The 23,770-nt window shown below is 36.8% G+C and overlaps 6 protein-coding genes across 8 annotated transcripts in view; all 6 read left to right on the top strand.

Annotated features, from left to right (window-relative positions):
* The first annotated feature begins 169 nt into the window (after positions 1–169).
* LOC145907045 (contactin-associated protein-like 5) lies at positions 170–2,324 on the top strand. The gene is made up of 6 exons (XM_082994485.1): positions 170–269; positions 482–775; positions 836–931; positions 1,294–1,475; positions 1,700–1,832; positions 1,898–2,324. The coding sequence occupies exons 1-6, from the start codon at positions 170–172 to the stop codon at positions 2,089–2,091; spliced, it is 999 nt and encodes a 332-aa protein (XP_082850611.1). The 3' UTR covers positions 2,092–2,324.
* A 1,855-nt stretch (positions 2,325–4,179) lies between these two features.
* Positions 4,180–5,603, top strand: LOC145905298 (neurexin-4-like). The gene is made up of 6 exons (XM_082992453.1): positions 4,180–4,408; positions 4,465–4,555; positions 4,615–4,716; positions 4,838–5,019; positions 5,092–5,215; positions 5,268–5,603. Exons 1-6 carry the CDS (start codon positions 4,190–4,192, stop codon positions 5,456–5,458), a joined length of 909 nt encoding a protein of 302 aa, XP_082848579.1. The 5' UTR covers positions 4,180–4,189; the 3' UTR covers positions 5,459–5,603.
* Positions 5,604–10,799: 5,196 nt separating this feature from the next.
* On the top strand, positions 10,800–11,383 carry LOC145905300 (EGF and laminin G domain-containing protein-like). The gene is made up of 3 exons (XM_082992457.1): positions 10,800–10,898; positions 10,971–11,094; positions 11,147–11,383. Exons 1-3 carry the CDS (start codon positions 10,854–10,856, stop codon positions 11,335–11,337), a joined length of 360 nt encoding a protein of 119 aa, XP_082848583.1. The 5' UTR covers positions 10,800–10,853; the 3' UTR covers positions 11,338–11,383.
* A 1,579-nt stretch (positions 11,384–12,962) lies between these two features.
* Positions 12,963–23,770, top strand: part of LOC145905299 (contactin-associated protein-like 5) — a 34,250-nt gene continuing 23,442 nt past the window's right edge. For 2 of the 3 annotated variants that reach the window (XM_082992456.1, XM_082992454.1), the window contains exon 1: positions 12,963–13,125. In XM_082992456.1, coding sequence (XP_082848582.1) covers positions 13,096–13,125 — 30 coding nt within the window. In that variant the 5' untranslated portion in view covers positions 12,963–13,095. Of the gene's footprint in view, positions 13,126–13,186; positions 13,278–13,339; positions 13,436–13,565; positions 13,748–13,837; positions 13,968–14,024; positions 14,213–23,770 lie in introns of those variants that run through there. The other variant, XM_082992455.1, reaches the window with a different exon arrangement.
* On the top strand, positions 16,368–18,198 carry LOC145905297 (contactin-associated protein-like 4). Its single transcript, XM_082992452.1, has 6 exons — positions 16,368–16,646; positions 16,715–16,814; positions 17,217–17,312; positions 17,439–17,620; positions 17,717–17,846; positions 17,907–18,198. Exons 1-6 carry the CDS (start codon positions 16,431–16,433, stop codon positions 18,095–18,097), a joined length of 915 nt encoding a protein of 304 aa, XP_082848578.1. The 5' UTR covers positions 16,368–16,430; the 3' UTR covers positions 18,098–18,198.
* Positions 18,789–21,790, top strand: LOC145906303 (ornithine decarboxylase-like). Its single transcript, XM_082993719.1, has 10 exons — positions 18,789–18,935; positions 19,107–19,280; positions 19,339–19,511; positions 19,663–19,797; positions 19,893–20,064; positions 20,384–20,525; positions 21,150–21,241; positions 21,297–21,417; positions 21,513–21,600; positions 21,727–21,790. Exons 1-10 carry the CDS (start codon positions 18,789–18,791, stop codon positions 21,788–21,790), a joined length of 1,308 nt encoding a protein of 435 aa, XP_082849845.1.

Here is a 23,770-nt window from a genome sequence, read left to right as displayed (position 1 = left end):
GCATTTTAGTTGGTTATGCGTAATCAATCCTCAAAGAAAACTACAACAAACTTTTAACTGAACACCCACCGAATTGCAATGCTGGAAAGCGTAAACACAACCGGTACTGGTGCAATACTAGGCCGACCAATTTTGACGACGATGTTCACACAAATACCTACCCACGCTAATGCCCAGAGTAAAGTGGGCTTATGGACATGGAAATTTCGCAGTGGGTGCTGATGTTGTGCTTGTGGCTGATACTCGCGTGACCATCGCCGTCAAAATTGGTCGGTAAAGTATTGGACTTAGCGCCAGCCACGAAGCAAATGACTTTTGAGGCGCGTGATCCAAGTACTTCCTGATTGGAAGGGAATTGTGGGTCAGGTGGTCGTCATGACTCACACTGGTGCCTTCAGACGCCCAATTGCAAAGTTGTGCTCGTAATGCCGCGACAACGCGATGCGCGATTAGTTGCGTTGTGAATTGTTTTCGCAATCAGTGCAACCATTATACAATATTTCGGGGGAGATCAACTTCCAACACAACATCACGTTCAACCAGTCGGACCTTCTCCGCGTGGGCCAGCTGGGCCACCAGGAAAACGTGGTCCTCAGGGCCCGGAAGGTCCCGCGGGCCGAAGGGCAAGTATTTTCTGATGACGAGATCATCAAACACAAGATTATAAATGGAAATTTTTTTAAGGGTGAAGTAGGAAGAAAAGGACAGAAGGGAGAGAGACCGATGTCCGAAATAATTCAACTGCAAAAAACAGTAGATGAACTGAGCAAACGACGTTAGATAATTGTGATTGCGCTAAACATTAATATTTCTGATTTTCACATGTTAATTGCAGTTTTTAGTACACCGCGGACTTGTGACGAAGCTACAAATACATCAGGATATTTTTCAATTTGGCCTTTGGATAGACCCTTTAAAGTTCACTGCGAAAGTATAAACTGTTTCGGTGTTACAGTGTAATAACCCCACACAGTATTGTTTTTGCTAATTATTAAAACGACAAAGTAACTGTTTTGTTGTAAATGCGACACACGAAGCCCTGCTATTTTTACTGTTTAAATGCAAGTAAAACATTTTATGCTTACTGTTAAAATATTTATTGATTGTGTGGACACTGACTTCCCTACCCAATGATAACGGCAACGTTAGAAGTTAATTGTCATCGTTAAACTGCTTGCAATTTGTATTTAACGGTAATTAAATACAATTCATTTGCTGTATTATGGTATTCGCACTATTACGAATTTTTTGACATCAAACAACCAAACTGCCTAACATTAACTTTGTTTCCAGTTCAACAAATCCAAGGAGGAAATGTCGTAGCGACTCAAGTCGATCACGACAGTGAAAATGAAATATCTACTGAAAGTTGCGATCCTGCACTTTGCTACAAGAGAGATGTAACATACAGTATTCCTTTGCAGCAAATTGTTGGATTGATCAACGCTTCTCAACATTGCAGACAATTTATAAAAGTAATTGTTATAATTGTCAAACAGGGTTATATGTCATTGTGTAAGTGAAACGTATCGTTTCTTCTTTTCACAAAATATTATCAGAAACACGCAGATAACATATAGTAGGATGCTGAACTTGTGTTGTTTACATTTGAAAACATCTCATATTATTCGTAGTATCGGTGTCAGAGAACTTTTTTACACTATGATATTACACTGTTTGGTTTTGATTTTTTATGTAGTATCGGTGTCAGGGAAGTTTTTTGCACAGCAGTGGAAATAATCTGTTCGGTGCATGGATTTCAAGAGATGGAACTGTTAAACGTAACTGGGCTGGAAGTGAGAGAGATAACTACTGTGCGTGCGGAGAAACAGGTGATGTGATATACATGACGTGTGGTTAGGTGAACAAATTACTCAATGAACAATGAATGTTTCAGCATCTTGTATTGACAACAATTACAAGTGCAACTGCGACCAAAACTCAAGGGACATAACGACATCAGATGAAGGTTATTTGACAAACAAAGATGATCTTCCTGTTACTTCAATGCAATTTGGAGATGCTGATGGGGACTACGGAGAATTTGGTTGGCACACACTTGGAAAGCTTGAGTGCTGGGGAAGAGCCTGATTCTAAATAACTGCAAGAAATATTTGTATTTCAAGCCCAACATTATTTTTAAAGTTAAACAAAAATGTAATAATGAATTGTGTTTGTTGATGCTTCTTACACAGTGAACAAGTATGGGCTATCTCCGGTTAATTCTTGAAATTGTACAGAATGTGCAAAGGATTTATTCCTTTTTTTCCGTCATATCATGCGTTGTACAAACACGTTTAAATAACAGGTGAAATGTGACTCTGTATCGTTGCAAAGTTAGATTACTTTCCTCGATATTTTGTTATCAGGAGTTTAACATGCATTAGCGTTTATGGAAACATAAAACCCATTTCACCAATCAGCTTTCATCTTTATCATCCCAAATGTTGTCTCTTTTTTTCTTTGGACTTGCTCTAGTTAAGTTCTAAGTACTCTCTTTTTTGTAAAGTACGTGATCAATCAGCGAGTTAAAAATCAGGCCTGTTTTGCTGGATTGGCCCTTTTCCATTAGCTAGGCTTTGAACATAACAGTGTGGCTGTTTTGCTGCGTTAAAAAAGTATGTAAAATATTTAGAAAGGCTGCTCAATCTGATTTCAGGCAATAAAAAATTCATAGAATCCATGTAGTGTGTTACTATATTCTGTTACAGAAAGTTAGTCAAGATGGAATAATAAACAAATAAACAATACTTTTAACACTGCAATGCTATTATATTTATGCATTACATATTATAAATAATCCTGAGATACGCTTATTAAGCGATACTGAAGATGCCTGCAAACACAGGCGAAATATATATATCAAAAAAAAAACGTTAAACAAACAGACGACTCAGGATTATTTATAATATTTGTGCTAATCCGTTACTGAGTCTCCGTTAGCCAAAGAGACAACAGGCGATTCAAAGAAAACAAACGTGTATTTATTAATTTATTGATAAACTACAGCAAAGAAAACAGTTCGGCGCAGTTCAGTCAGTAATATCAAAATAAGTCACAATCACGTTATTTCTGGTCGTGATCGTACGATGAATCAACAAGTAAACGGCCGTCGTGAGCTAATAACTTTTAGGAAATTATAAAACAGAAATTTTTGCTGCTCCAAAACGTAGGTAAATTTAGAAATTTATTTGCACACAGGCACGTTTGTTCCTATTTTTTAATGCTTAGGTTCTGTCTGCTAAACGCACTGCAAGCTGAAAGCGTCATTTGAAATGCGCAAAGCAATTTCTTATTGAAGTAAACATCTTTCATTGCAACAGAACGGGAAGTTGCAGATATCATTAGCTGGATAACTGCTGACACATTAAGTCTTTGCATACGTGAAAGGTGCTGCTGCATTTTGGATCAGAAAAGCTACTTTAATGCACAGACGTAAGGTTACAGTGTGTCATAACTAAAAGCCTAAAGTATATCTTGATGTTTTATTGAGTTTAAAGTGTGTTACTTACTAATTGACGTCATAACTTACATGGATTGGACATTAATTATTGCGAGTTGGCACACTTTTTTGTACTCTGGTAATGACAGTTCAATTTTGGATCTTTCATCTCAAACTTCGTTTCGTGTTGTAAAAGCCAATTACACCTTCGTTCTCGAGCATCGCTAATGTTAATTGTGCATGTGTCAATAAATCACATATTTTTCCCTACCTTATTGCTTGAAAATTGCCTGGTAAATTTGACATAAACATGTCATTTAAAATGATCGCTCTTGTAGCCAGTTCTTAAAGGTTTTCTCTTTTTTTAGCTATTCAATTCAGTTTGATAATAATATTAAACCGCGGCATCAATCTGTTTCATAAACGCATGATGCAGGTTTAATTGATGTGTTTGTGTAATAACTGGAAGGGAAAAGGTTTCCAATTACATGTTGTCAGCACGTTTTCTGATTTGCAAACACTACAGCGCCATGTTTAATTATTGTCTCCATTATGCAAAATTCGTTGGTGCGTTGTCTATTTTTGACTCGGTGGTAATGAGTTATACAAGTCCTTCCCTAAAACTGAAAACAAAAACGATATTGTAAGTCTATTGAAAAAGAATTTAACTTTTAAAAATGTCATTAAACAATGAATTGCTCAAATAATTTCCGAACAATTTTACCCAACAGAAACAAAACTAAGATAATGTTTGGATTCTATTTTTGTGTGGCGATATTCGTTCAAGCAGTAACAATCCAAGCAACACCTGTTGAAAACTGCAAGGGAACAATAATACAAAATTTTTGGGGCGATCAACTTCCAACACAAAATCATGTGCAACCAGTGGGACCATCGCTTCGTGGAGCACTTGGAGCACCAGGAAAACGTGGTCCCATGGGTCCACTTGGACCAAAAGGCCTGAAAGTGATTTGCAATTATTGAAATAACGATTGGGAGTAAACAATAATATATGTTTTCAGGGTGAAATGGGAATAAAAGGTGAAAAGGGAGAAAGTCCTGTATCAGAGATGCTTGCACTGCAAGAAAAAGTGGATCAACTGAGTCAACAAGGTAAGATCTGTTCTACAACGATACATTTTCAAATACTACAGATGTATTTGCGATTTCAGCGTTAAAATCTCCGCGAACTTGTGATGAAGCTACAAACTCTTCTGGATATTACAATATTTGGCCTATTAAATTTGAAAAACATCTCGAAGTTTATTGCAAAGGTATCAGTTATTGTATGTAACATTTGTTTAGGCATGCCGCATGCGTGGTAAATTTAGCAGAAAGTTCATAAAACAATTTGCGCTTAAAACAAGAAATAAATTTTCAAAAATCTCTTTTTAGTTGACACAATTGAAGGTAGGAAAGTTGTAAATACTCTGGTGGGACATGATAGCGAAACCGAAACATCTATTGGAAGTTACGAGGATCCTGGAAGTTACAGGAGATACGTAACTTACCAAGTGTCAATGAGATACATCATGGCTTTAATTGACGCATCTCAACAATGCAGACAATTTATCAAAGTACATTGAGTGAAAAATAATTGAGAATCAGTTTGATGTATTTAACTTTGGAACATCTTATGTTGTTTTTAGTACCGATGCCAGGGAAGTCAACTATTAAGGGGTAAATATGGTGCATGGATTTCACGAAATGGAATTGTGAAACGTAACTGGGGTGGAAGTGAAAGAGAAAACTACTGTGCGTGCGGAGAAACAGGTGATGTGAGGTTCGGTTTGATGATCAAATTACTCACAATGTATGTTTTCAGCATCTTGTATTGACAACAGTTACAAGTGCAACTGCGACCAAAACGTCGGAGGTTTGATGACGTCAGATGAAGGTTATTTGACCAACAAACATTTTCTTCCTGTTACTGTAATGCAATTCGGAGATGCTGGCGATTCAGGAGAATTCGGTTGGCACACACTTGGAAAGCTTGAGTGTTGGGGAAGAGCCTGATATAGTGTTATTACGCTGGAAACATACCTTTTGCGGTTGTATATATTACTTGTGTTGCTTCCCGCAAAGCACTTATCAGCCTTCAAAAAGATACTACACTAACACCTTTTTTGCAGTCTGTAATGTGGTGTCAATAAATGCCTAATATGGTCTAATTGTGTTTACTTATAAAGTAGATTGTGTGACATAATAAAATGGACGAAATTTGGATCAAGTTTGGCTCCGGTATACAAATTTACAAAAACATCTGCCAAGTTTATGTTTTCAAAATATGCTTCAATTGCTTCTGGCTTATGTCTTAAACCTTCGCCCAGTGTCTGCAGTGACTTACGGCCATCGATATATATATGGTTATTGAAATTACGAAAAATACTGACATGGACACGATTATCAAAACGTCGATGTGATTTTTAAACCCAAGGCCGATTTTCAGCATGTCAGAGATTTACCCATATGTCAGGAAAAAGCGAAGCGATTAAATACCATATGCGCATGTACCCGTGATCAACTTGACCTACAATACAATAAAAATAAAATTTCAAAAACCTTTCTGAAGCCGAGGTAAATTTGGTAATTTATTTGCACACAGGCATTTTATTTTTTGTATGAAAACTAGAGCTCCCATAAATACATATTTAAGAGACGCTCAAAAATGTTTTTTTTTGATGTTAAAGTTCCGTCTGGGAAACGCGTTGTATCGAACATTCCAGCTAGCTGAAAGCGCATTGAATTAAAATTCCCAAGGCTATTTCTTATTGAATTAAACTTCTTTCATTGCAACAGAACGGGAAGTTGCAGATATCAATAGCTGGATATCTGCTGACCCATTGAATCTTTGCATACGTGAAAGGTGCAACTGCATTTTGGATTAGTAAAGCTACTCCAATGCACAGACGTAAGGTTACAGTGTGTCATGACGAAGTCCTAAAATAATTTTCATATTTTATTGAGTTTATTGTAGAGGTTCTCTTTTGCAGCCGATTTTTTTTAAAGTTTTCGCATTAATGCGTCACGCGGATAGAGTCGTGACTATTGATCAGTAGGTGGTGTGAAAACGAGTTTATGGCAAGCTTGCAGCTAGACGGTGACATGGACATACAAATATAGAATGGACAACAGACTATCCCTGAATAATGTATTCTGGCAAACTCCTTGAGATTAATATTTCACGTCAGTGATGCTCAACACTTTTCAATAAGATTTAGGACTTGAAAAAACAGTCACGTTCAATGGTGTAAGTGTTCAAAATTAAAACGAAAAACAAAAAGGATCATGCCAGTTAAACATTTCTTGAAGACGTAAAAAGTTGAATTGGCCAGGGAATTTTAAGAAAAAATTTAATTGTACAAAAAATTGTTGACATTAAATATGATTTGCGACCCTTTCCTCTGTGACAGAGGTTACACGGTGGGTATTTCCCGCCACCGAAATTTATTTTTATAGAAATACCAATATGTGTCCTTCAAAAAACCATACTTTTAACAATTTTTAATCAAACAGAGAGAGGATTATATTTTTTTGCGGTAATATTTGTGCAGGCAGTAAGACCGCAGGTAACTACCAGTGAGAACTGCAAGGGAACAACCATTATACAATATTTCGGGGGCGATCAACTTCCAACACAACATCACGTTCAACCAGTCGGACCTTCTCCGCGTGGGCCAGCTGGGCTACCAGGAAAACGTGGCCCAATGGGTCCAACAGGACCAAAAGGCCCCAAGGTAATCTTGTTCTACTTTACTGACGTCATACTAAGTGATGACGAAAATCAACAATTTTCAGGGTGACGTGGGAATAAAAGGTGAAATGGGAGAAAGTCCTGTATCAGAATTACTTGCACTACGAGAAAAAGTGGACGAACTTAGTCAACTAGGTTTGATTAGTTTGTTTTTGGGTATACCTGATATAACATTTTACATCGGACTGTAAATTTCAGTGCATGAACCTCCACAAACTTGCGATGAAGCTACAAACACTTCTGGCTATTATAGTATTTGGCCACTGGATAGGCCCTTTAAAGTATATTGCCAAGGTATGAAGTGTCTATACTAAAAAAAAATTATATACATGTAATTTTAGGCAAGATGTATAATGGGGACGTTTAAAAAATATTGTCTTTTGCCTCAAAAATTACTAACTAAATTTTTAAAGCGAAAATTCCATTTCAGTTCAAGCAATTGAAGATCGAACAATAGTGAAAACACTGATTGGTCATGATAGCGAGAACGAAACTTCTGTTGGAAATTGCGAAGCTCCTAGATGTTATAAGAGAGATGTAACTTACCACATGTCCATGAGACAAATCATTGGGTTGATTGACACAGACAATTTATCAAAGTAAATTATGTGACCAGCAATTGTAATATCGAATATCGTTTATACTTTTTATCTGGAAATAATGTTGATTTTATAGACATATCTCATATGATTGGTAGTATCGATGCAAGGGAATTGTTTTGCATAGTGGAAATACTCTGTACGGTGCATGGATTTTAAGAAATGGAACTGGGGTGGAAGTGAGAGAGATAACTACTGTGCGTGTGGAGAAACAGGTGACCAGATATACGTGAGGTTCGGTTTCGTGAACAAATTGCTCACTATATACGTTTCAGCATCTTGTATTGACAACAGTTACAAGTGCAACTGCGACCAAAACGTCGGAGGTTTGATGACGTCAGATGAAGGTTATTTGACAAATAAAGATGATCTTCCTGTTACTGGAATGCAATTAGGAGATGCAAGTAGGAGCCACGGAGAATTTGGTTGGCATATACCCACTTGGAAAACTTGAGTGTTGGGGAAGAGCCTGATTGTAAATAACTTACTGCGAGAAATATTTTTACATTACGCTAAAAATTTGAAAAACTGTAATTATGAATTATTTGATGATGCTTCTTACACAGTGAAAAAGTATGGGTTATCTCCCGTTTTAAACACGTTTAAATAACAGAAAAAACGTGACTCTGTATCGTTGGAATATAGTTAGAATACTTTCCTCGATATTTTGTTATTGGGCGTTTTACTCGAATTAGCATCGATGAAAACGCAAAACCCATTTCACCAATCAGAATCCATCTTTTTTACCTTATTTTGTCTCTTTTTTTTCTTTGGCTCTACAATAAAAATTGATCGACTTTCCCCCCATTCTTTTGTGAAGAACATGATCAATGCAGCGAGAAAAAATCAACAAGTTTTTGCATTATAGTCTGGCAAGTGGCAGTCTTGCTGCATTTGAAGCATGTAAAATATTCAGAAAGGCTGTTCGATCTGATGGTAAGCAATAAAATATCCGAGTCTAGAGATATGTGCTAGAAATATTCTATCATAGAAAGTTAAATTGAGATGGAACAAAACTTTTAACACTGCAAGTTAGCGCTGAAGGGCCATTATAAATATCCATATGCTAAGAAACGTTTTGTGATTCTTGCAATTGGAAACCCACGTTTTATTTAAAAAAATGTTAACGTTGTCTTTGACAAGGACATAACCTAACAAACCAAATTGCCATCCTGCACCTAAATGCTTTAGAATACAATGCCAACATCTGATTCACTTAAAACATATTGACAAACCAAAGCCAAGAAAGCAGTTTGTTGTTGGTTCGATCAGCAATATCATATTTTGTATTAATGTTACTGGGGTCGCGATAGTACGATGAATAAACAATTAACGGCCGCCATAAACTGATACTTTCTATCACCCCACAACTATTTGGCACTGTAAAACTTGTGAGTTGTGTGCAGGTAAGAATGTGTTTGTGTCAGTGTATGTAATTGCAATCATCAGGAAATTATTTGTTGCTCCAAAACGTAAGTAAATTTAGGGTGGAATTCATAAACCCCGATCAAGGATCAGATCAGTTGATCCGGATCAGTTTTCACAAATCCGCATTCATAAACCCCGATCAAATCTGATCGCGGATCAGTATGACGCGTTTTGATCCGCGAAGTTGATCCACCCCTGGAGGTGGATCAAGTCCATTTTTCGGTCCTTTTTCAAAAAAAATCACGGTTTACTCAATTGCGCCGCATAGCGTTAGCGTCTAAGGTTGTCTGCGCGACGGTGACAACAGGGTCTTAAACAAGGTCAAAGGTTTTGTTTACTTTCTTGAGCGCCGGAGTGGAACTATTTCTGTCATTTTCTTACTTGTGTTGCAAACAGTTGGCAAGTCGTTAATTTTATTTGAGGTATTTTTTAAAAATGTGTAGCTGTATTCATAATTTGCCGGGATATTAACTGGCACTGGTGCATTATCTTTTTAGCCTTTATTACAACGATAATATGGAACGCACTCCACAGTTCTCGGAAATTGAAAAAAACACATTGGTTTTGTTAATCAAAGAATTTATTGGCGAAATAGAAAGCAAAAAAACGAACATGAACAACACGAACAAAAAAAAACAAAGCATGGGATACGATAACAACAAAATTTAACGAAAACCTTTATTCGGACAAATTAGAACATCAGAACAACCAAAAAACTTATGGAAAAACTTAAAATCACGTACAAAGAAAGAGTTGGCCTTATTTAAGTGCCAATCAAATATGACAGGTGGTGGTCCGCCACCACCGGAGGTGAAGGAGATTTTTGCCAAAATCGCAGGTAGGCTAATCATTTGTAATTAGGCATTTCACATTAAACCACATATCCCCATTGTAGAACTAATTCCAGCCCAGTTCAGGCCCTTGAACAACTCATTTGACAGCGATACTAGCTGTGAAGTTCATCAGATATCTGTTGGTAAGAATTTCTTCAAATTTTGGGCAACTAGCTGAAGCAGATAAATACTAATTTTTTTGCAGACAACTTGGAAAATGATGACTTTCAAATCATAGAATCCGAACTGAAACCACAACAAAATCTAGGTTAGTTTTGGTTGAGGCAAACATTTGGGAAAGTTATTTCCTTCTTAAAACAGACACCAACAAAAAAAGAAAATTTGAAGATATTAAACACCAACTATTAGAAGAAGAAATTGCAATGAGAAGAAAGGAGCATGAATGGAAAAAACAAAGACATGAACTTAAAACAAAAATTCTAAAAAATCAACTAAAGTCATTTGAAAATATTTAGTGTAATTATGTGCTTTGATTTTTGTTTTCTTTTCTTTTCAGCGCCTTCAATATATTTATTAGATGTGCAGTATCAGTTTTATGTCTTATATTTGTTTATGTTGCTGTTTAAAAGTTAGCTAAGTTTTCTTGATTTTGTTACATTTGTTCCTTTTATTAATTTGCAGATTATTAAACCAAAATTTGATTTTCACCTGCCAAAAAATGTCCATTTCATCACTGGAGCTCATTGAAACCTCAGAGCGAACCGAGCCCATTCCGCCAAGGAGATCCTGGAAGTTACAGGAGATACGTAACTTACCAAGTGTCAATGAGATAAATCATGGCTTTAATTAACGCATCTCAACAATGCAGACAATTTATCAAAGTACATTGAGTGAAAAATAATTGAGAATCAGTTTGATGTATTTAACTTTGGAACATTTTATGTTGTTTTTAGTACCGATGCCGGGGGAGTCAACTATTAAGGGGTAAATATGCTGCATGGATTTCACGAAATGGAATTGTGAAACGTAACTGGGGTGGAAGTGAGAGAGATAACTACTGCGCGTGCGGAGAAACAGGTGAAGTGAGGTTCGGTTCGGTGATCAAATTACTCACAATGTTTGTTTCTAGCCTCCTGTATTAACAACGCTCACAAGTGCAACTGCGACCACAATTCAGAGGATATAACGACGTCAGATGAAGGTTATTTGACAAACAAACATTTTCTTCCTGTTACTGTAATGCAATTCGGAGATGCTGGCGGTTCAGGAGAATTCGGTTGGCACACACTTGGAAAGCTTGAGTGTTGGGGAAGAGCCTGATATTGTGTTAATTCGCTGGAAACATACCTTTTACGGTTGTATATATTACTTGTGTTGCTTCCCGCAAAGCACTTATCAGCCTTATGAAAGATACTACACTAACACCTTTTGTGCAGTCTGTAATGTGGTGTCAATAAATGCCTAATATGGACTAATTGTGTTTACTTATAAAGTAGATTGTGTGACATAAACAAATGGACGAAATTTGGATCAACTTTGGCTCCGGTATACAAATTTACAAAAACATCTGCCAAGTTTATGTTTTCAAAATATGCTTCAATTGCTTCTGTCTTATGTCTTAATCCTTCGCCCAGTGTCTACAGTGGCTTACGGCCATCGATATATATGTGGTTATTGAAATTACGAAAAATACTGACATGGACACGATTATCAAAACGTCGATGTGATTATTAAATCCAAGGCCGATTTTCAGCACGTCAGAGATTTACCCATATGTCAGGAAGAAGCGAAGCGATTAAATACCATATGCGCATGTACCCGTGATCAACTTGACACACAATACAATAAAAATAAAATTTCAAAAATCTTTCTGAAGCCGAGGTAAATTTGGTAATTTATTTGCACACAGGCATTTTATTTTTTGTATGAAAACTAGAGCTCCCATAAATACATATTTAAGAGACGCTCAAAAATGTTTTTTTTTAATATTAAAGTTCCGTCTGGGAAACGCGTTGTATCGAACATTCCAGCTAGCTGAAAGCGCATTGAATTAAAATGCCCAAGGCTATTTCTTATTGAATTAAACTTCTTTCATTGCAACAGAACGGGAAGTTGCAGATATCAATAGCTGGATATCTGCAGACCCTTTGAATCTTTGCATACGTGAAAGGTGCAACTGCATTTTGGATCAGTAAAGCTACTCCAATGCACAGACGTAAGGTTACAGTGTGTCATGACGAAGTCCTAAAATAATTTTCATATTTTATTGAGTTTATTGTAGAGGTTCTCTTTTGCATCCGTTTTTTTTTTAAAGTTTTCGCATTAATGCGTCACGCGGATAGAGTCGTGACTATTGATCAGTAGGTGGTGTGAAAACGAGTTTATGGCAAGCTGGCAGCTAGACGGTGACATGAACATACAAATATAGAATGGACAACAGATTATCCCTGAATAATGTATTCTGGCAAACTCCTTGAGATTAATATTTCACGTCAGTGATGCTTAACACTTTTCAATAAGATTTGAGACTTGAAAAAACAGTCACGTTCGACTCAGCGGTAATTCGACCCAAGCCATCTCACAACAATGAAAAAAAGATGGTGTAAGTGTTCAAAATTAAAACGAAAAACAAAAAGGATCATGCCAGTTAAACATTTCTTGAAGACGTGAAAATTTGAATTGCCCAGGGAATTTTAAGAAAAAATTTAATAGTACAAAAAAATAGTTAAGTTTAAATATGATTTGCGACCCTTTCCATTGTGACATAGGTTACACGGTGGGTATTTCCCGCCACCGAAATTTATTTTTATAGAAATACCAATATGTGTCCTTTAAAAAACCATACTTTTAACATGTTTTAATCAAACAGAGAGGAGATTAGGAAAAATGTTCGGATTATATTTTTTTGCGGTAATATTTGTGCAGGCAGTAAGACCGCAGGTAACTACCAGTGAGAACTGCAAGGGAACAACCATTATACAATATTTCGGGGGCGATCAACTTCCAACACAACATCACGTTCAACCAGTCGGACCTTCTCCGCGTGGGCCAGCTGGGCTACCAGGAAAACGTGGTCCAATGGGTCCAACAGGACCAAAAGGCCCCAAGGTAATCTTGTTCTACTTGACTGACGTCATACTAAGTGATGACGAAAATCAACAATTTTCAGGGTGACATGGGAATAAAAGGTGAAAAGGGAGAAAGTCCTATATCAGAATTACTTGCACTACGAGAAAAAGTGGACGAACTTAGTCAACTAGGTTTGATTAGTTTGTTTTTGGGTATACCTGATATAACATTTTACATCTGACTGTAATTTCAGTGTATGAACCTCCACAAACTTGCGATGAAGCTACAAACACTTCTGGTTATTATAGTATTTGGCCACTGGATAGGCCCTTTAAAGTATATTGCGAAGGTATGAACTGGGCGTACTAAAATAAAATGATAAACATGCAATTATAGGCAAGATAGACAAGTTGTTAACAAGATTGTCTTTTGGCTCAAAAATTACCAACTCAATTTTTAAAGCGAAAATTCCATTTAAGTTTTTGAGATTGAAGATCGAACAATAGTGAAAACACTGATTGGTCATGATAGCGAAAACGAAACTTCTGTTGGAAATTGCGAGGATCCTAGATGTTACAAGAGAGATGTAACTTACCATATCTCCATGAAACAAATCATTGGGTTGATTGAGGCTTCTCAAGAATGCAGACAATTTATCAAAGTAAATTATGTGACCTACGGCTAAATTTCCATTTCTATTTAATGCAATTTAGGGTAGAGTTTGTTGTGAAACATCTCATATTTTGTTTAGTATCGGTGCCAGGGTAGCGTTTTGCACAGTGGAAATACTCTGTACGGTGCATGGATTTCAAGAGATGGAACTGTAAAACGTAACTGGGGTGGAAGCGACAGAGATAACTACTGTGCGTGTGGGGAAACAGGTGAACAGAAAAGGAATTAGGTTTCATGAATATATTTCTCATAATGTATGTTTTCAGCATCTTGTATTGACAACAACAAAAATTGCAACTGTGACATAAATTTCGATGTCATGACGTCAGATGAAGGTTATTTAACAAACAAATCTGATCTTCCTGTTACTGGAATGCAATTCGGAGATGCTGGTGGTTCAAGAGAGTTTGGTTGGCACACACTTGGAAAGCTTGAGTGTTGGGGAAGTGCTTAAATTTTTGGTTGGGGTTTTATTTCCTGCCTTCCACATATTGCAGGTTCTTGGTCGTTTTCCTCGTATCTTTCCATCGTAATGTTGCGATTTTTTGTTTTGTCTCCAAGCACCCTTGAATGTATCCGCTCTTCCCCTTTTCACTGTTCGTACGTTCCTTTAAATTTATGTATTCGGATTCGGTTCTGCTTGTCGTAGTTCGCTCCGGCAGCTTCCGTGACCTAAATTAAGCTTCCTTTACATGCAGTCAAGCTATTATCCACCCTTCTACTGTACCACTATTGCTCTGGTCATGCCACAGCCGTCCACAAAAATACAAGGTTGTGTTTTAACTATTTTTTGTTGTTGTTTGTTTCATTGATTTTTGATTTAATTTTTTTTGTGAGCTTTTTTTGCAGTTGTTATTGTAAGAATTTGCAGAAAACTCAGGAAATCAAAGGCAAAGAGGTTTTTATGACCATCTAGAGCAGTTTAGTTGGTTATGCGTAATCAATACTCAAAGAAAACTACAACAAACTTTTAACTGAACACGCATCGAATTGCAATTCTGGAAAGCGTAAACACAACCGGTACTAGTGCAATACTTGGCCGATCAATTTTGACGGCGATGGTCACACAAATACCTACCCACGCTAATGCCCAGAGTAAAGTGGGCTAAAGGACATGGGAATTTCGCAGTGGGTGCTGATGTTGTGCTTGTGACTGATACTCGCGTGACCATCGCCGTCAAAATTGGTCGGTCAAGTATTGGACTTAGCGCCAGCCACGAAACAAATAACTTTTGATGCGCGTGATCGAAATACTTCCTGATTGGAAGGGAGTTGTGGGTCAGGTGGTCGTCAAGACTCACACTGGTGCCTTCAGACGCCCAATTGCAAAGTTGTGCTCGTAATGCCGCGACAACGCGATGCGCGATTAGTTGCGTTGTGAATTGTTTTCGCAATCAGTGCAGATGTTGTTTTGCGCCAGTACAATGGTGAGTTGTGTTTTCCAGTTTTAAATACTTTGACAACACGTGTAAACGGAATATATGTATTGTGTGTAGGCCTAAGTGGTACACTGCTTTCATTGCATTAACCTTATATGTGAAACTAGTACCGGTTTTCCAATAATTGGGTATTTTAGATTGTTTTTCAATTTTCAATTATCTAATGCTAATTTAAATGTTGTTTATATATTATGTTCTGATGTAGCGAGGTGTTTATTCGAGATACAAAACTAAAAGAATGACACAATGAGCGAATAAACCACGAGGGACGAGAGAAAAAGAAAAAAGGCAATCAGTCCGGTATGATGTGTGAGAGCAGACGTAGTGAGAGAGGTCGCTACACTGACACTATTTTTTTTGTGCCCGACTTTATAAAAGAAAACTGAATCAAACCTTTCTCAAATACTGAAGGCAGGTTGGGTCGCGTTTTTCTACGGGAATTTCATCTTATATGTGACGCTGGGCGCCAAACCGTGCACTTTCCTAGGACGTTACATCATAATACGCATATTTAAACGTTTCAACAGAAAGCAGTGACCCTAGCTAGAATCTATAGTTCTTTATCAGGTATTCCATTTATCAGTATTTTTTAATGTATTTAAATGTAGACTTGATCCTCCACAAATATTAATAATGAAGTAGTGTTCAGTGTAGCGTAGCTTGATATATTTCATTATAGGTAGGAAGAATTTCTCAAGTGCCGACTGACCTTGGTATGATAGCGCATGAAATATTTTGTGCCTTCAGGCATGCAGTTCTTCTGCAATTCAAAGAAAATATCTTCTTTGCTCTCTTACGAAAGTGTTGATTGTTTGTCATATTAACAGAAAAACATTCTAAAATGTGTAATAAGAAAATTTTTTTTTGCGATGTCGGTTACAGATATAATGCATTTGCAACAAAGTTTTTGCAACAAAATTCAAGAAAATCTTTTGCCCGAGGCTTCAGAAGGTCACAATTAAAGTGTTCGAGAAAACTGGTTCGGAAGGTTGCAGAATATAGTTTTGATTTGCCAGGGATTTTCAATGATTATGTATAAACGTATCAGCATTGCAATACCTATTTATCGGCATTTAATAGTATATTAGCCTATGTAACGGTAATTCCCATCATTGCCATCTGTTTGTTTTGAACAAGCAACAAGTATTACCAACAGGTAACATTCACAATATAGGATAATTACCATAGTGTTGCATTTTTAATTGTCAAGACATCAGTAACAGAATTGAGAAGATGTTACGGTTATTATTTTGCGTGGTTATATGCTGTGTGCAAGTAGCTAACCTCCAAGAAACTACCAATGACAGCTGCAAGGGAACAACAATTATACAAAATTTTTGGGGTGATCAAGTTCCTAAACAACATCACAGGCAACCAGTTGGACCGCCTCTCCGTGGGCCACCAGGAAAACGAGGTCCCGTCGGCCCAGTAGGGCCAGAAGGTCTGAAGGTATGATTTTCATGTACGTAATTTCAAGAATATCAAGTATGATGATTAATTACTGTAAAAATTGTTAGGGTGAATTGGGAATCAAAGGTCAAAAAGGAGAAAGTCCTGTATCAGAAATACTGGAACTGCAAGAAAAGCTTGATAAACTGGATAAACTGAGCAAATTAGGTTGAATCGGTTTTAATACAAATACGTGTTGAACAATTTATGAATTGTCTGCAGCTTACACAATTCATATTATTGGCTCCACATTGCCTATCATATGATTATTGTGACACATGGCCAGGGGACACTATGGATTGAGCTTAGCATGGCCGTATAAGTGTTTCCACCTTGTTTTCTCCGCGAAGTTGAACCCAGTTTGGTGCCCAACGGATGACGGTGAATGTATAGTCACCACAAAGTGGAAGTCTTTGTTTGGCCGTTTGGTCAGCAAAGTCGTCTTATAGTCACACCAGCTGCACTGATGAGACCTTTTAAGTCGAAACAGTGGCCATCTGTTTGCAGCTCACACAATTCATACTATTGGCTCCACTTTGCTGATCAATTGATAAATGTTTGTTGTTTTAGCATCTCCTGCTTCACGAACTTGTGATGAAGCTACAAACACTTCGGGCTATTATATTATTAGCCCATTGGAAAGTCCCTTCAAAGTATACTGCGAAGGTATAAAATGTTTCATTTTCGAGCCAAAAAGGAGTGGATTTTGTAACAGCCTTGCACAGTTTTGCTGCAAGCAATGAGAAGTTGGTTTTGTAAAACACAACGATGAAAATATTGTTTTTCTTTCAGTTCAAGTGATTGGTAATGGAACAATAGTGAAGACACTGGTTGGTCATGATAGTGAAAACGAAACTTCTGTTGGAAATTGCGAGGCTCCTAGATGTTACAAGAGAGATGTAACTTACCACATCTCCATGAGACAAATCATTGGGTTGATTGACGCTTCTCAAGAATGCAGACAATTTATCAAAGTAAATTAAGTAATTTTCTGGTCAGATACTGATGTAATTCATTCATTTGATCCAGGAAATACTGTTAAATATATATATCATGAGTCATATTTTTAGTACCGGTGTGTGGGGAGTCATTTGCGCAATTCACATTCTGTCTTTGGTGTTTGGAATTCTAGACAAGGTGTTCGAAAAACCAACTGGGGTGGAAGTGAGAGAGACAACTACTGTGCGTGCGGAGAAACAGGTGATAAAAAACATGAGATTTGGTTTGGTGGAAAAAAATAATCACAATGTATGTTTTCAGCATCTTGTATTGACAACGATTACAAGTGCAACTGCGACCAAAACGCCGGAGGTTTGATGACGTCAGATGAAGGTTATTTGACTAACAAAGATGATCTTCCTGTTACTGGATTACAGTTCGGGGATACTGGGGACAATGGTGAAAACGGTTGGTATACACTTGGAAAGCTTGAGTGTTGGGGAAGAGCCTAAAATCTAAATGACGTAAAGCGAAGAATGTTTTCGTCACTAATTTTCCTTTTACATCTTTCTTGGCTGTAGAGACGGAATCCACAATCTCTTTTCTTTTCATGTATATTGCCAGATGCATAATTTTTTTTGAATAGATGATTGTGAATTTGTTTGTTAGTGCTTATTATACACATTAAAAAAATACTCATATCAAATTCTGGAATTTCAAACAAAGTGAAGGATATTTTTTGGCGAGGTCTCGCACAAACATGTTCACATCCTACGCCAGGCATAAAAAATTCCGGGTTTATAAAATGTGATATTATATTATGTCATTAAAAGTTTATGCAGATGAAATAATAAATAAATAAACAATACTTTTAGCACTGCGAGTTCCCATGCAGGAAACAGCAACAAGTTGGCCATTACAAGTGTTTTGTAATTCTAACAATTAGAAAGCCTCGTTGTATTTCAGCATTTAGCAACATTGAATTTCACAAGGTCGTAACTCAACAAATCGAATTGTCATCGTGAATCCAAATGCTTCAGCATACAATACCAACATTAGATCCACTTAAAACGTATTGACCAGCTACAGTAAAGAAAACATTTGCAGTTCGCTCAGCAATATCGGTGTATGACACGTTTTACCTGATAACTCACATTAGTTTTCATTCATTGAGGAAAGTCTGATTGCAGATTAGAACTGAATATGGCTCATAATGTTGGAATAGAAAATGACAACTTTCTAACTTTACCTCTGCATTTACCACCCCCACAAAATGTGGCAGTGATGTCAGATGGCACAACATTGTTAGAAGCTGCCAGAAAAGTGACAGAGGAAAACAAACTTAAACAGGTTTGTAAAGTTATATATCAGCTTATTAAAACTGCTAATCTATTCTGGCACTTAGGCTACAGCCCTCAGTATACTGGTAATGACAAACTTTTGGTGTTAAAATCGGTGATTAATTATCCTTAAGCCCACTACACCACGGCATATCTTAATTGCTACTTTATTTGTGTATAGGATTGGGATGAGACGTTTGTGGTGGGTGACCTGGGGACGATCATGAAGCAATACAAGAAATGGAGAAAAGAACTTCCTCGTGTTAAAGCATTTTATGCAGTTAAAGCAAATGCACTAAGGCCTGTAATAAACACGTTAGCAGCTCTGGGATGTGAATTTGACTGCGCCAGCAAGGTCACTATTTTTGCGATTCCAATTCTGTTTCAAATTTACAAAAACGTTTTGTGTTTAGAATGAACTTGATTTGGTTTTAAGTTGTGGCGTGGCCCCAGATAGAATTATCTACACTCACCCGTGTAAACAAATCTCCCACCTTAACTTCGCAAAGCAAAATGATGTCAGAATGATGACGTTTGATAACGAAGAGGAAATATTAAAAGTGAAAAAGCTTATACCGTTGGCAAGGTAACGCCGTTACAATCTAAAAATTGTTGGAAAAGTTTTACTGCATGGTGTGCAAAATGATAGTCGCAGTGAGTCCTTAACACAAAAATAAAACAGTGCGTTATTAAAATTAGTAAATAAGCAAAAATGTACTTGTAAAAACGCATTTTAGATTAGTGTTGCGAATTAAAACGAATGACACAATGGCACGAACAAAGTTCGGCGAAAAGTTTGGAGCGTCTTTGGAATATTCAAAACATCTGATCATCAGAGCCAAAGAGCTTCATCTGAATATCATTGGAATCAGGTTGCCAAAGTTTTTTTCCATGTCATGGTTATGAGTATCACTTTTAATGGCTTTAATTTTGTTTTCAATTCTCCCCAAACTTGATATTCATTCAGTTTCCACGTTGGGAGCGGTTGCCCGAGCGTCGAATCATTCGCAAACTCGATATTAGATTCTCGAATTTTGTTTGATTTTGCCCGAGATGTCGTATTTGAATTCGAATTGCTCGACATTGGAGGGGGCTTCCCCGGAACCAAGGAAGCAAATTCGGTGGTTTCATTTGAATCGGTGAGTTGGCTGAATGCTATTCTTTTAGTTGCCGAAACGCAGGTTAAACAAATTTGCATGTCACCCAAAAAGGACATGTGTAGTCAATGTTATTTGTGTTATACTGGTGTTCGTCAAACTCTCGTAAAAATGTAATTTAAAAAATAAATGTCGTTGGCTTTCTGCCATGACCCACTTAACACAAAAAAAACATACGATACAAATTTGAAACGATATGTTGCCAATAATTATTAATATTAAAAAGATCAGAGTGGTAAATAAATGTAAAGTGAACGATTTTTGTTGTGTTGGTTTTATACATTTGTGTATGTTTCTACAGATGGCTGCTTCGATTCGCAATGCACTTGATCAATATTTTCCTATCGAAAGTAAGGTGCGAGTTATTGCTGAACCCGGAAGGTTTTTCCCAGGAACTGCGTTTGCACTCCTTACAAACATTTCATCTAAGATAGTGTCAAAAGGTACTGCCTACAGTCTTGTCAATGTTTTTCTATTAAGTTAAGTGAGTGCTTTTTCAAAGGTACGAAACCGGTTTTTAACGCAGGCATTATAGTATCACTGACCGTCTCCCAAAGTCTAGCGGATAAATACCTCATAAATAATGTCAAAATTAACCTATGTTACAACTTTCCATACCGCTGTCCGGGTCAGAGCCATGTGGCAAAAAACAATATCACGCGAAAGTTTTCTTTGAAGTTTTCAATCTGGATTCATGCATGAGAAGCATGTTGGCTTCCTCAAATTATGGTCAATAACTTTCTTTCTGTGTGGGCCCGTTACAAACGGCTCGGTGGTTGGGAACTCCCTGTTTAGAGAAAGACAAAAGCTACACGCGTTTACTCTCCCACAAATTATGTTTATCAGAATAATTCAACAATACAAATAAATAACCAACAGCAAGTAAAATGGAAAGATCGCAAGTTATCTTATTCCTTGATGGCACTTTTGTGCAGTAAGGATTACCTCTATCGGTATTAGCTAAGCATAAAAAATCGGCATGAGTTTAACAAGAGATTATGACGTTGATAAGTTCGATGTCGCAAACAATATACGTTTAAACGGATAAAATTTTGTTTTATTTCCAGACCACATATTTTACAACATCAGCGAATCCATCAATAGCAGCTTTGTGCTTGTTTTCGTTGAAAATCTCAAACTTCATCCCATTCCTCTCAAGGTAATGTCGATACATTTAGTTTTCTTTTGTCTATTTTTCTTCCACATCTGTTCAGCTTGTTGATGGAAATTTACGTCAAACAACTGTGTATGGTGAATCCAACAGGTTTCAGGATATTATAACTGAAAACGTTAAGATGCCGGAACTTGATGTTGGCGACTGGATGTACTGGCCTGGTAAATTCAATGTGTGTAAATGCGGAATGATTTGTTTTTAGTATTTGGCAATAAGCGCTTCTTAATTTAGTTATTCTAAAAATATATTTTTACAGATTCTGGTGGCTACACTGTATTGATACGCTTTGGGCACAGCGCCTTCACAGTTCACAAAGCTTATTACTTTGTGACTGAATCGGATTGGTAAGATTTTTTATTTTACATTAAATCAAATCACATGAACCGCTGCATTACTGCGTATATTGGTAGAAAACAATTTATTGGGAATCGAAACTCAAGTAAACTTTTGTTTTGACCGATTCCGTACAGGAAGGAACTGCAGAGTTTGTCAGCCACTCCGTCGATGCTGCCATGTACGAAAACTTCCTTTTAATGCTTCAAAAAAACTAACTTTTTAAGAGATCTTTATTGTGTATATTAATAACCAATAAAGCAATAAATCATCAAATTAAAAGGAACGTCGTTTATTATTACTGGTGCATTTTATGTAAATTGCAATGAAAAATAAACTCAGAAATCTTTCATTTTATTTGAACCTGAAAAAATAAAAATTCTGAGCGGAACATAATCATCATGTAAACATAAACACACTTGAAAATGAAAGTGTGCGATCGAAAAGCATAAATAAGGTCTCAATAAACCTGGAAGTATTTGCTGCTATGTTACATCCCAGATAATCCGCAAAAGAAACTTATATAATGTAATATCACAATAATATTACCTTATAACTTTAAATAAACAATACGAAACAACACACAAGGTCAGACTGCAAAGTGTTACTTGCTAAAGAATAAGATCGGTTTAATATTGCTTCTGTGCTTTTTTTGCTTTCCAGTGTTATGTGGAAATCTAAAATTTATATTTTGAGCATAGTTAATTTTAGTATATGATAGAGGCCGCTGGAAATGTTAGAAACATGTTGGGCCTCTTTTTCTCACGTTGGGCGAAATACAAAACCAAAAATAATTTATCTGAAGATACATCCACAATAAACATATTTCCAAAGTATTTAGGTTCTACGTCATCTAAAAAACGTAGAAAACTTGTGGAGCACGAAAAGTAGCAACGACCAATAACCGTAAACATTTTTCGCTGTGGCGAAACTGGCGTTTTACGTCAAAAAAATGCTTTGTTTGCATGGGAAAAGCCTTATATTGTCGATATCGAATAATACCACAAAGGTCAGGGGAAGCTGTGACATCATACAAAAAAATATCACTGTGACGTCACAAACCAAAGGCTTATTTGTTCTGATTATTGGCAACCAAATGGTAGAGAAGCAACGACATTTCTCTGTACTTCAATAAAGTACAATCTGACACGATAAATAAGCCAATGACGGTCTATCTTTGTTGTGTTTTAGAAAATTTTATGCATGACGTTAGCAATCAAATATGTCTAGACTTTAATAGATGAAAATCATAAATGCTTTGACCACAAAAACACCCTGTCATAGTAACAGTTTTATTATAACGAAACTAAACAAGACCTGATAGGTGGAAACAGCCGCCCTTTGTTTGAATAAACAATCAATATCCGTTTGTTGCACTTGTTCAGTAGATGTGCCCCCTGTTTAATAAAAAACTACTAAGCCAGTTTTACAATGTTTTCCATTCCTTCGCGCGTACAAGCCTCGCTGCCAGCACTCGCATGACTGATGACGTCACGCAACAATAATCTCGCTTTCGCACGATTACGGTCGCAACGGTTAAAACGCATCTTTGATCAGCTGTATTTCAGAAACCCGTAGCCGTATCAAGCTACTTTTTTCGGTAAAAATTGTTAAAAGTAATGACCATTTCAGAGTTTAACTATGTTTTTTAATTTAATTTTTACATGCACTTTAAGTTGACAAGTTAAAAAAATGCAAAAATATTCTTCCAATCTGTCGTGGATCATGGTGTGGAGCAATTAAATTTGATTCAACGTGATTAGCTCACGTAAGCTAGACTATAGGCACTCGAAAACGTTTGAAGTGTGCGCTTGAAAAACACAAATGAGGTGGAAAAAAAACAAAATATGCTGAAGCCAAATCTCTTGTGCAGTTGACAGAACGAATTTTAACCGGTGACCACAAGAAAGCAAGTTACAAAAGTGTTTCAATGGATTTAAATGAGAATACAGATTGTGTCAGTTTTTTGCCCTTTCCATTATTGGACCCGCAAACCCAGGAGGTATGTAAAGTAACTGACGACACCACTTTTAAAGATGTTGCTCGACAAGTTGTAAAGAGGAACACAAACAAGGAGGTATTAAGTGTGAATTCACGACTTCACTGTAAAGGCGAAACAGAATATTACGCTTATGTGACAAATTTGGCTTTTGTGTCATTTTATTACTATTCGAACAGGAT

The sequence above is a fragment of the Ascidia mentula genome, chromosome 6, assembly GCF_947561715.1.
Source record: "Ascidia mentula chromosome 6, kaAscMent1.1, whole genome shotgun sequence".
Taxonomy (NCBI): domain Eukaryota; kingdom Metazoa; phylum Chordata; class Ascidiacea; order Phlebobranchia; family Ascidiidae; genus Ascidia; species Ascidia mentula.
Note: the sequence above shows the minus strand (reverse complement) of the source record. Positions and strands in the feature narration are given on the sequence as shown.

Excerpts from the sequence above, each read along its gene's own strand:
- LOC145905298 (XM_082992453.1), top strand. The coding sequence starts at position 4,190 with ATGTTTGGATTCTATTTTTGTGTGGCGATATTCGTTCAAGCAGTAACA. Across the intron at positions 4,717-4,837 it reads TCTCGAAGTTTATTGCAAAG|TTGACACAATTGAAGGTAGG; the intron begins GTATCAGTTATT and ends ATCTCTTTTTAG. Across the intron at positions 5,216-5,267 it reads CTGTGCGTGCGGAGAAACAG|CATCTTGTATTGACAACAGT; the intron begins GTGATGTGAGGT and ends GTATGTTTTCAG.
- LOC145905300 (XM_082992457.1), top strand. The coding sequence starts at position 10,854 with ATGGCTTTAATTAACGCATCTCAACAATGCAGACAATTTATCAAA. Across the intron at positions 10,899-10,970 it reads AATGCAGACAATTTATCAAA|TACCGATGCCGGGGGAGTCA; the intron begins GTACATTGAGTG and ends TGTTGTTTTTAG. Across the intron at positions 11,095-11,146 it reads CTGCGCGTGCGGAGAAACAG|CCTCCTGTATTAACAACGCT; the intron begins GTGAAGTGAGGT and ends GTTTGTTTCTAG.
- LOC145905297 (XM_082992452.1), top strand. The coding sequence starts at position 16,431 with ATGTTACGGTTATTATTTTGCGTGGTTATATGCTGTGTGCAAGTAGCT. Across the intron at positions 16,647-16,714 it reads TAGGGCCAGAAGGTCTGAAG|GGTGAATTGGGAATCAAAGG; the intron begins GTATGATTTTCA and ends AAAAATTGTTAG. Across the intron at positions 17,621-17,716 it reads AATGCAGACAATTTATCAAA|TACCGGTGTGTGGGGAGTCA; the intron begins GTAAATTAAGTA and ends TCATATTTTTAG.
- LOC145907045 (XM_082994485.1), top strand. The coding sequence starts at position 170 with ATGCCCAGAGTAAAGTGGGCTTATGGACATGGAAATTTCGCAGTGGGT. Across the intron at positions 932-1,293 it reads CTTTAAAGTTCACTGCGAAA|TTCAACAAATCCAAGGAGGA; the intron begins GTATAAACTGTT and ends CTTTGTTTCCAG. Across the intron at positions 1,476-1,699 it reads ATTGCAGACAATTTATAAAA|TATCGGTGTCAGGGAAGTTT; the intron begins GTAATTGTTATA and ends TTTTTTATGTAG.
- LOC145906303 (XM_082993719.1), top strand. The coding sequence starts at position 18,789 with ATGGCTCATAATGTTGGAATAGAAAATGACAACTTTCTAACTTTACCT. Across the intron at positions 19,512-19,662 it reads AAGCTTATACCGTTGGCAAG|ATTAGTGTTGCGAATTAAAA; the intron begins GTAACGCCGTTA and ends AACGCATTTTAG. Across the intron at positions 20,526-21,149 it reads ATCTAAGATAGTGTCAAAAG|ACCACATATTTTACAACATC; the intron begins GTACTGCCTACA and ends TTTTATTTCCAG.